We start from the raw sequence: 11,622 nt of genomic DNA on the forward strand, positions 1-11,622 counted from the left end.
TATCTCAACCAACTGCTTGGGGAAAGAGCCAGGTTTTAATTGCTTTTCTAAAGGCTGCATGGATGGAACCAACCAATTCAGTGTTCGGTGGACATCATTCCAAAGGACAAAGATCTATGGTTACATCCCAAGTGGTTCTATGCCTCCATTCCTAGTTCTCATGTTGTTAACTTTCCTATATGATATCCATAATTTTATTTTTAATTAAATATGTGCAATTTAATTTTCTTTATTCTAAACATATAAGTGGACTCATTGGCAATAATAATAAAGCCACAGGCTTCCTTAACCAATCAAAATTATATTAAAATGATGACACCCATGGGGCAATGTTATGATGCAGGCTCCATCCTTTTATCCTTGTGTCAGATATCTGATGCAAGATGTAACTAATGGTTTTTACATCATGATGCAAATTTCAACACTTTCCCCCATAGATCTTTATGAAGAAAACTGAATATATTGCAGGTAGTCTTCACTTAACAACTGCAATTAGCGCAGGTAATTCTATTGCCAAGTGATGCAATTAAAAAGTAAAAAAAATCACACAACTCTGTCTGACTTATGACATCAATTCTGACTGCATCCATTAAGCAAACCACAGTGGATTGTTAAGTATGACAATGCTTAGTGATGACTCAGTGACCAACCCGGATTGGATCCTGCAACATTATCCTGCGACACATATGTTTGTTCATTTGTGATAATTCTCCAGATGAAGCGGGCACAACAGCACATGCATTTTCTGCGTTGCATGAGAAAAGCACATCTTCCTTTCCCTGTCCTGACCACTTTCTACAGGGGGACAATCAAGAGAATTCTGTCATACAGCATCACAGTCTGGTTTGGAAGCATCACTGCTTCAGACAGGAAGGCGGTGCATAGAGTGGTGAGAATGCTGAAAAGATCATTGGCAGCTCCCTCCCTCCCTTCCAGGACATAGCACAGAAGTGTTGCTCGAGCAGGGTCCATAAGATTATCTGGGACATTATACATCCTCTTCATGCCCTGTTTTCCTTATTACCTTCTGGGAGGAGGCTTCGTGGTATCCATAGCAGAACATCCAGATTCAGTCATAGTTTAATTGTGAAATCTCAAGCTTCCTCCTTCCGTTATATATTCAAGATGGACAGTATTTAATATTTATTTGCTATGTATATGTAGCGATGTGGGTCTATACATATGTTGTACATAGTATGTTTTAGGTGTGTGTCATGTATGTGTTTCACTTTGAGAGTGGGCAACTAAATTTCATTTTTGATATGTGCCGTTGTGCCCACAGTAAAAAAATGACAATAAAGGTTATCTTACCTCTTTATCTTATCTTCAGCGCCATTATAACTTCAAATGACTTTGAGTGAATGGTCGGAAAGCAAGACTACCTATAATTTGAATGATTTTGCATTCTTTTCCAGACCTGACTTATTGAGATCTGATGGCATATCCAACACTGAAGTGGCCCCTAGCGGCTCTCCTCTCTCAGGGAGTCCCAAAATGACAACACTTAGTAGCAAGGGACGTTACCGCAGCAAACCACGCCACCGGCGAGGAAATAGCAAAGGCAGTTACAATGAGTTTACTGGAGTCTTGAAAAATCAGCCTGCACAGGATGACTTGGGCCAGCCAATTCACCATCATCACCACCATCCCCATCATCACGATAATTATCTTCGACTTAATATACACGGACAAGATATAGCCAGTTGTGCTAACAACCTACGATACTTTGGTCCTGCTGCTGCCCTACGCAGCCCTCTTAGCAATCATGCGCAACGGAGGATGTCTGGCTCTAGCCCTGATCTTATCTCTGCTGCTGTGGAAGCCGATTCAAGGAGAAATCTGGAGGTAAAGAAAGATGGAGAGAATAAAGCTGATTTTTGGGAATGTTGTCAAACAGATACATATAGTCTCTGTCCTCAGTGCAGACTGGGAGCAAATGATGCAAATCAACAACAATCACTTGATCAAGGGCTAGAACAACCTGAAGGACCATTGTATGATTCAGCGTATGCAAATTCGGAGTTTCCTGCAAAGAATAAAGAAGGTGAATTCAGCAGCCACAGGTCAGTGTCTCCTCTTGGCTCCTCTCATCTTGCAAGCACTCCAGGACTGCTGGGTAAAACTCGATCCATTCCGAAGGTGAGGCCTTCAGAATTCTTGAAACAATAATCTTGTTTACCTGTGTTCTATTTTCTCATTCATGCCGTTTGCTTAAATTATACTGTTTCTTTTTTTTGTTTGTTTTTGAGAGCTGTAAATTTTATTTTTATGGAAGATACATACTGTGTAAAATTATACTGTTTCAAGGTTTTATAGTTTAGGCTGAATAGAATGAAATTTAAAGATTTTTCTTCCTGAAAATTGCATATTTGTGAGGCTTACTTTTAAATTGGAATCTTCATATTTATAATTATTTGGCAAATAACAATTCTTTTTGTTGCCTACCAGAATGGTGATGATTCTTCAGAAGAAGAAGAAGGAGAAGTGGATAGTGAAGTGGAATTTCCACGGAGACAGAGGTAGAACAACCCAGTCTGACATTTTAAGAATTATTTAATAGCAATTCATTTAAGGAATCTTTATATGATTTAATTTCATTTCTGCATAAAGAAAATTTTTGAGTTTGACAATGTTAGCTGAGATTTTCATCCAAAGAGTTGCTTCCCCATCTCTATTTTAGAAACAAAGTATATGGGATAAAACAATATGGTCAAATGTTTGTATTGTATCAGACATAAGATGTTGAGCAAGTAAGAGGCAGATACAACACCACTTGCTTCCTTCAGCAGCAAACTTGCACATCACTGATGTCATTGATAAGCACTGGGATATGGACAGACATGAAAATAAAAATTACAGTTTATTATATGTGCAAACTTACCATTATAAAATGTTCAGATGAAATCATCAGGAAAGATCTTTCTACTGTGTCTACCAATATGTACATGTACAAGTGACTCTTAAGAAAAGATACCGCTTGGAAAGTACTACTTTGATCCTTTTGGGGGACCTAAAGATTATTGCCTATAACTGCAAAGATGTTCATGTGTATATGTGTGTGTGTGTGTGTGTCTGGATCTGGGTCTGTGTGTCTGCGTGCACACACACACACACACACACACACACACACACACACACACACACACTAGTATGTATATCCGAGATATATTTATCAGTTTACAAACATTCTCAGAATAAAGAATAAAAATAATAAGACACAAGGAAAACAAGGAATGTTTATGGATAAGTATAGGACTTTCCCAGCTGTTCCTTGTTTTTCTTGTGTCTCTTTCATAGCTTTTCTTCTGTAACTTGCATAGACGTTTTTCCTGTTTTTTTAACTATATTTTGTTAAGTATTTGCAGAATGTCTCATAAAGTTTGGTGAATTTCATATCATAATTTTAAGTTTATTTGGAAGGAGCCTAACAGGTATAAGAGTACAAAACAGAGTTGTACACAATGGCTCAAATTCAAAATGTATTCAGAATGAATACTTGAAATATTCTCTTTCCAACTTCAGTCATTTCAAATTAGAAATATTGTTTGACCTTGAAAGAGAGTACTTTAACCTGATGTTTGGAGCAACCAATTTCAAACTAGAAATATACAGAGATTCAGGCCCAAAATATTTCGGTTTCAAAATGTTTTGGATACTATAGTAAAAATGTTTTACATAATTGTATACAGTTTTTTTCTGGCTGAGGACCAACATTGGTCCTTGAGTTGTATGTATCTGGCCACACTCCAAAAAATATAACTTGATTTACATTTATCATATTTTTTATCATTTTAATAGATTTGAATGATCATCCAACTCTGGGCAGCTCATAGCAATAAGAGTATAAAAAACATATAAAAACTAAAATAACCAGCTCCACCTCCCAAGGAACAACAACTTTCTGTAGGTCCACTACTCTATTCCAATGCCTACGTAAAGAGCCAAGCTTTAATGGCCTTCCACAGGGCTAAGAATGTGGGGGCTTGCCAGATTGCTGGGGGGAGTATATTCCATAAGGTAGGAGCAGTCATTTAAAAGGCATATTTCCTAAGTCTCACTAGATGGCAGTGTTTCAGGGAAGGGACCTGGAGCATGCTCATTCTATGCAAATCTGGATCTAGTCAGTGGAACTGATATCCTCAGAGAAATTAAAGATAGGTCTGGTGGTTATTCTCCAGCCATCCATTTGATAGTTATTGATTTATTTAAGATTAACTGTAATGTTGAGATGTAGGGTGTATATTCAAAACTTTAGCAGATACTGAGAATTACTGCTGTTAATGTTTTTTTTTTTTTCTTAATGGAAAAAAGCTGGATATGACAAAATTTGGAGAAAGAGATAAATGAATTTTGAGAAAGAAAAAAATTAGGAGATTATGGATAATGTATCCAGGTTTTTTCAACAAAAAGGAAAATACACTAGATAAAAATTGTCATCTAAGTATCACTCTGGATATAAAGTTTAGAGCAGATTATGAGTAAGATTTGTTCATATCAAAATGCACTATTTGGAAAAAATGGATAAAAAAAGCAAAGGTTATTTGTAAGAAAATAAAACATGTACTGTTACATGATTGTTTTTGTGCATTTAAGGTATACGGATTGGAAAATTTGTTGCATATATTAGAAAATAGGGTAAAAAGTGTGTATGTTAATGAGACCCATTTCAACATTAAGAAAAAATCCTCTTTTGTGGCATTTAGCATGTTCCATAAATTTAAATGATATCTGAGATAACATAAAAAATGAAGATTCAGGTTTACTATTCTAAATGTTCAGGAATAATTATAAACTTATTATTTTGCTGACAGAAAAAATAGCAATTATTTTTTTTGCTGCTGTCATTTGATAAAGCTGTTTCTAAAATGAGTTAACTTAATGAGGCTTCCTGACTATTCTCTCCCCATTGCCCTCCCTGATCCTCTGACATCTGAGCAATGTGGAATGGTACTTGTGAATGGAAGAATTGAACATAGAGCCATTTAATTTGAATATTCTCTCTTTCCAAAACCTCCCAATTTTCCTCATAGTTTAGGAAAGTCTCTGAAAATGATTTCCAGTGGTGCAGCAAGCTGCAGGTCCAAAAGGAAATGGGCAGTTTTCATTTGTGAATTTCTTTAGATTCATTTACCCTAAACCCCATCTTGTCAATTCTCTATCATACCAGAGTACAATAAAGAGAGTGCATTTTGCTGTAGGATAGTTTCCAAATTATTTAGAATAGTTTACAGTTATTAAAAAAAGCAGAAGAAAGACTGAAACAGAATGTGCATTCTTCATGAAGAGGAACATTAATTACATTTTTATGCATAATAGTTTTGAAATTATATATACAATATTTTTTAAGATTGTCAAAGTTGGCTTTCTACTTGTCATTTTATTTTCATATACAGTATATAAAATCAGTTGTGTGCAGCATTTCAATCAAAACTGACTCAAGTATTAATGGATTTGCAGGCCACATCGTTGCATCAGTAGTTGCCAGTCCTATTCAACCTTTAGTTCCGAGAACCTCTCTGTGTCTGATGGGGAAGAGGGCAATACCAGTGACCATTCCAACAGTCTGGATGAGCTGGCTAATAGGCGGGAAGATTGTTTGGCTGAGAAGTTCGATGACATGCTGTCACAAACTCCAGAAATCCCCATTGAGATATCTACTCAGTCTGATGGACTTTCAGATAAGGAGAGTGCTGTACGCAGGGTAAAAACACAGATGTCACTTGGCAAATTATGTCCAGAGGATCATAGTTATGAGGTTAGAAACCTTGTCTCTCCTCTATTTAGGGATATTACACAATATTTAGATGTTCTGTAACCAGATCTGTCAACCAATTAATGCAGGGGTGACCTACGTGTGATCCTATGAAATTTATATCATCTGTCACCCTTGAGCATACTTGCTATGGCTTATGAGAAATAGAATTCAGCAACATCTGGAATACCCCCGTTTGCCTATGTTTAATTAAATCATTTTGCTTGATCACCTACCTGCTTCTTAAATGATTTTATTAATGTCTTGGCTAAATCCTAAAATAAACTAACCTTAGGAAGTTCATAGAAATAGCTTTCCCCACTCCCTGCAGTCATTTGCAACATTCAGACAGCTTTTCCAGATGATCAGAGGGTTGGTTTTTTTTAGCAGTGTTGAATAGATAGTGGATAATGGGGGAAGGGGGAAATAAACGGTGATTTCTATCAGTGGCTTGTGTATATTTTTAGCTTGCATGGAAGGGAACCACTCTACCTGTCAAATAAAAATATTGTATATTTGAAATGCCAATAAATAATTTGAATTGCTTCTATTACTTTGTAATACAGAATCCTGGGGAGTTTGGAGACTCGGGTGGCGAATCTTCAGAAGAAGACTGTTCTGATGCGACTGTGAGAACCAGTAAAGTCTGCAGCTCTGCAACCTTGTAATGATAAATCTCCTTTAGCCTCATTAATCCGATCAACTGGCATTTTGATTCCACTCAGAAAAAACTTTTTCATTCCGTCTTTGAGAAGTTGCTCCTCCACCCCATCAACTAAATGATCTGCAATAACTTGAATCTTCGGAGAAATGTTCTGATGAATTGGTTTCTCAATGAGCATTTCAATCATGAATGGCAGGGATGTATTTTATTGAATAATTGAACTATTGTATCATATTTTTGGCATTTTAACACTTTTTACTGAATAAGATGATCACTGTCCATAGGGAAAATAATTCATTACAAAAATAGAAAGAAATCTGAAAAAGAATCATTTTGAATTTTAAGGGAGCATATGTAGACAGAATAGAATTTGTTATTACTTGGCCATGTGGCTCTGAAGGGCTGACGGTTTAAAAACACAGCAATTTCATTGATTTCACTAAAACAGTGCATGAGATAATCTATGAGCAAAAAGTCATTTGTACAACCAGTGTAACTTTTTCAACATAAAGTATTCACATTCCAAGGAAAAAGTATCTGAGATGCTGTTCCTCAGCATAAGAAAATGGAAACTAATTGTTTTCATTTTAAAATTTATTTTATTAGTTCACTGCAAAATCTTACAACTACATTTACAGCTTCTCTCCAGCATTTATATTATCATACTACTGTGAGGACAGATTGAAAGATTGATGGATAGATGCACATACTGTTTTGTTCTGTTAGCTTGTTCTCTTTATATGTTGCCTTTTATTTGGTTCCTTCAATTAAAAATACATGTATCAAATTAATGCTGAAGAACTTACAAGCCATGGAAGATATATTTTATATATCCTGAAGGAAAAAATTAGAACTGTTCCCTCTACAGCTGGGGGATAGTCCAGCTAGGCCACACAATTTGTCTTCCTACTGTTTCAGTGATACGGTTTTAATAGGAGAGAACTGGTCACTTATTAAGCTTGATGGAAAGTTACATAACTTTTTTTAAAAAATGACAATTCGTGAAAATGTTCTTTGTGTTGGGCTTGAAGGAATATTAAGTCATATTTATATTGTGGATTCTGGACTGATATCCTTCTTTCTTTTTTACAAATATGGTTTACCATTCATTCTATTTCCTATAATTAAAATGTTCAAGAAGAGCAAAATTCGTAACACTAAAGTCCGGTTTTCGAATCAAAGTGTTAATCATTAAGTTTCAATGCTTCCTTCCATCATGTTGGCTAAAGAATGACATTAAGAAAGAAAGGCCTTTGGCGTGAGTAGCAGGATTTAAGTGAGTATCAATTACACCATTCACTTCATCTGCAGAATGAAAGGCAAGCATGGGTTGATATTGTGCTGCTGTTTGTTTACATTTGATTTGATATGATTTTTTAAAAAACATTAATAGCCTAGTGACAAAATGTAGGAAAATTCTTTACTAATATTAAAGAACAGTATTGTATGAGTTAAATTATTCCATACTTTAAAATTCTGTAGCTGGACTACATGAATCATAAATTATTTTATTATTTATTATAATTTCTATAGATTAATGATAGGGCTTGTTGTACTGCAGCATGTACTTCAGCTATGTTGTGGATTATATCCCAGGAGGAATAGTAACCAAAGTGCTCTATGTATAATGCAATTTAATAATCTTATATAGGCCACACTGATTTTACTCAATTGCAGCAACCTATGGAAAATAAACATGGCATAGTCTGATAAAAAAAATTGCATTTGCCATGAGTGTAAGTATATAAGAAATAAATCATATGATGCTTCAGCATGCATTAGGTTCCCTCTTGCAATCCATAACACTGTGAGATATTGTCAGATTGAAATATGAAATAATTCAGACCTGTTCACTTGAACTGGCATCTCCTGCTAAAATAAGATTCCTCAAGCTTTATATCAGAATTGAACCGAGTTTTGTGTGTTCTGAACAAAATTGGTTTTTGTGCATTCTCTGCCTATTTCCCCAAGGAGGAACTACTTTTTTAGGGAGACTTAATATGCTGTTGATACTACATTCCCCATTAATGCCATTCCAATTACATATGGGCCAAACTATCTAGGAAGATTGCAGCATCTACCAAGTCCATGGAAAATCCCTAATTCAGAAACATTATTTGATGTTTAATCTAAGCATTTTTAAAAACTGACAGGAACAACTATCACACTGTCCTTTCTCTATTTAGGTTCACTCTTTCATAAACACTCTTATCAGCACTTTGTGTCTGCATTATGAGGATAATCTCCAAACAAGTATCTGTTTTGCAAGTAGTGTTAGCAATAAAGACATGTTCTCCCTATGGCTTCAGGTTGGAGTTTTAACAGCCCATGGATAGCTCTGAATTTGGAAAAGAACGTTCCTTTTTAAAAAAATGGCAAAATAAGAGTGTCAGGATTGACAAAATGCTGCATGCTTTTTTCCAATACAAAGCACTTGGGATTATTATCTCAGTGCTAACTTTACCCCAATATTTCTTCTATGAGAAGTTCCATTCTAATACCCTGCTACCCTGGAAAAAGAATACAGTAGTGTAGAACTATCAATTTGGCAGGCAAAAATTAACTGGGATCCTAAATGAAGGATTTTCTTGTAATTTTTTAATTGCAGATATTGAGCCTGGAATCTTATGCATGCAAAGCATGTCTTTTACCAATAAAGTAGTTTTTCCCCAGAATAAGTCTCTACATTAATGCAGAATGTGTCCAATTTAATTATCTTTCTTGGGTCCGGTAGATACTGGTTGTTTCTTTTTTGGTATTTGCACTGACCTGCTGCACAATGCAATTCTTCAAGAGACTTATTTTGTGATTCAAGAAATAATTAGGATACATATCCAGTAAAATTTTCAGTCTTACACTCTCCTGCTAATGTGTAGCCTGTGTATCTCATCACACTGGAAAAAAAAAAAGTGTTTTAACTTGCTCATACCCAAAGAGCTCTACTTATTAGGAGACACTGGTTTAAGAAGCAAAATGAATTTGGGGGGTTCTAAGAATGTAATATCTAGCAGATATTTTGGATGTGTCTTAATATTTGTTATTGATCAATTTACAAACATTCCAAATGGCTAGAAATCCATGGTTTGTTATTAAATACAATAAAAGGATTCTTCTAAATACATTTTTATCAAATTATACCTAAAATAGTTTGTTCAGCTGTAAACAAGTAGAAAAAGTTTTGAAACTGAAATTTTAATCATAAGTGCAATCCTACTTTTCCCAGTTCAATTGTACTATATATCAGTTCTAACTTCAAAGCATTCCCTAAAGCACAAATTAAAAATGTCTTATGTCTTAATAAATATAGTCTCACAATTGCAAGGGGATCCAAATTAAGCAGTGTTATTGTTGACAATAGTTAAACTGACAGCTGGGCTACATATTATGATCACTGTGGGAAAACAGTCAATACAACAAGTTCTCCTTCTGTTATAAAGTTAGGTACATAGGCAATAGTTATATTCAACAGTGATGTAACCTGACTCTAAGCAGAGATGTTGCTTGTTCTATTATTACAACAGATGTATGCATGTTTTGTTTCAAGAATGATAGAATAATTAACTCTAAACTTTGGATGTTGACAAATTCCACTTTAAATATTGATCCAACATACATAGTTGATTTTCTAGTATATGCTGGTTACCTTTTTAAAGCTTTCTCTCAAATGTGAAAATTAAACATTTCTTTTAAACATGGAAACAATTCTCAGGTAAATTTGGGCATTTTAAAAAGCTTGCTGTATTCTATCGCCCCAATAGAAAAGTACTATTTTGATTTCTGGAGCATTAGTTCACAGCATTAAATATTAAGAAAAATGTTCAGAACTATGGGAATAGATAGTAGGAAACAGAATATTAACTCTCCTTTCTCCTGGGAAGCAAGAGGTCTGTTTGCTGGAAGAAAAGGGAGCCAAGATATTTTTTCACATATTATATTGAATTCATAGAACCAGCTAGCACAAGAAATGATGCAATTTTGTAATAAGAAAGGGAAATAGTACTGTTATTGTATTAGTTCTTTGATAGAATCTTAGACTACAAAGGAATAGCAGAATCTAGATTTAGTTCTTAAATTTTTCAAACCAAAAGCCATAAATCATTTCATTTAGTTTATGACACAGTATTGCCATGTGTGAATTAGTGTGACTTTTCTTGCTGTGTTATGATTGTTCTGTGCAAGGGCATTACAATATTGTAACTACCTGATTAAGGGGTTAACAGTGGCGAAGCATAAGAATAAGCAATGCAAACCAGAGATAGCTTTTGATTGAAAAGCCTTCTTTGGCGTATTTTCATGATTCGTACACTCTATTCTTACTTCCTGGGTCCAGTTACGGTACAATCGATACGTTGGCTAATGGTTAGTGAAAATTATTATGTTTATATGTCATATAAAATTATAATTTTATCTTCTGTGCTGTCTTTTCTCTCTACTTTGAGGCAAACGTGATTTCTTTTTGTATTGAACAGTGTATAACAATTGGGAACAAATGACTATCAAATAGATGCATGGAATAAAAAGCCAGTGTACCTCATTATGTTTTCAGCTTCAATATTGAACATAAATGTATGACTCAAAGGCGTATCTGTGTGTATTCAAAAATCATCCTTTTTTTCTGAACAGTAGTTATAGGTTTCAAACTATAAGGAGGTGGTTTGCTGATTGTTTTGGGTGGAGGAAATGTAATACAATATAACTTATTCTGTATAAGTGCTACTTTATTGCAGGATTTGACATTTTCAGCTTTCAATTCAATTTAGTTATGTCCTTTGCTACTAAAGGACAACATGAATGTGAATATATTCCTCTCTATATCCTGTGTTAAGGAGTACTTATTCTAACATCAGCCTATTATTGCTATCTCCTGAGTATAAAAGTGCCAGCCTTACAACATAATATAGCTGGAGCTAAATTAAGCCTCCTGCATGCCAGCCTACTGTTTCTTGCTTGAAGGAAAAGATGAGCAGTTTGAAACAAAGTCAAGCAGTGCTTTTTCTTCATTATTTAATGTGCACAATTGAAAGATAGGAGCTGATCAAGACCTGGTTAGAGCTATACAGACTCATATGGCACTTCATAAAGTCATTTCACTACCATTTATCTGATAAATATGTAATGTCTGTGAAAATAAACATTACGATTTTCATGATGACAAGAAGTATTATTGAAAAAAAAATATAGTGCTTAAGATAGAATTGCTGCTCCT

General features: G+C 34.8%; 1 protein-coding gene across 8 annotated transcripts in view; it reads left to right on the forward strand.

Annotated features, from left to right (window-relative positions):
• Nucleotides 1-11,565, forward strand: part of MAP3K13 (mitogen-activated protein kinase kinase kinase 13) — a 35,611-nt gene extending 24,046 nt beyond the window's left edge. The window contains exons 12-16 of one of the 8 annotated variants that reach the window (XM_039356355.1): nucleotides 1,416-1,845; nucleotides 1,921-2,139; nucleotides 2,449-2,519; nucleotides 5,458-5,755; nucleotides 6,319-11,565. In XM_039356355.1, coding sequence (XP_039212289.1) covers nucleotides 1,416-1,845; nucleotides 1,921-2,139; nucleotides 2,449-2,519; nucleotides 5,458-5,755; nucleotides 6,319-6,420 — 1,120 coding nt within the window. In that variant the 3' untranslated portion in view covers nucleotides 6,421-11,565. The other 7 variants (XR_005558288.1, XR_005558289.1, XM_039356357.1 and 4 more) reach the window with 7 other exon arrangements.
• The last annotated feature ends 57 nt before the right edge of the window (nucleotides 11,566-11,622 follow it).

This window comes from Crotalus tigris, unplaced genomic scaffold (genome assembly GCF_016545835.1).
Source record: "Crotalus tigris isolate CLP2741 ecotype Arizona unplaced genomic scaffold, ASM1654583v1 scf7180000018824.943158, whole genome shotgun sequence".
NCBI classification, from domain to species: Eukaryota; Metazoa; Chordata; class Lepidosauria; order Squamata; family Viperidae; genus Crotalus; species Crotalus tigris.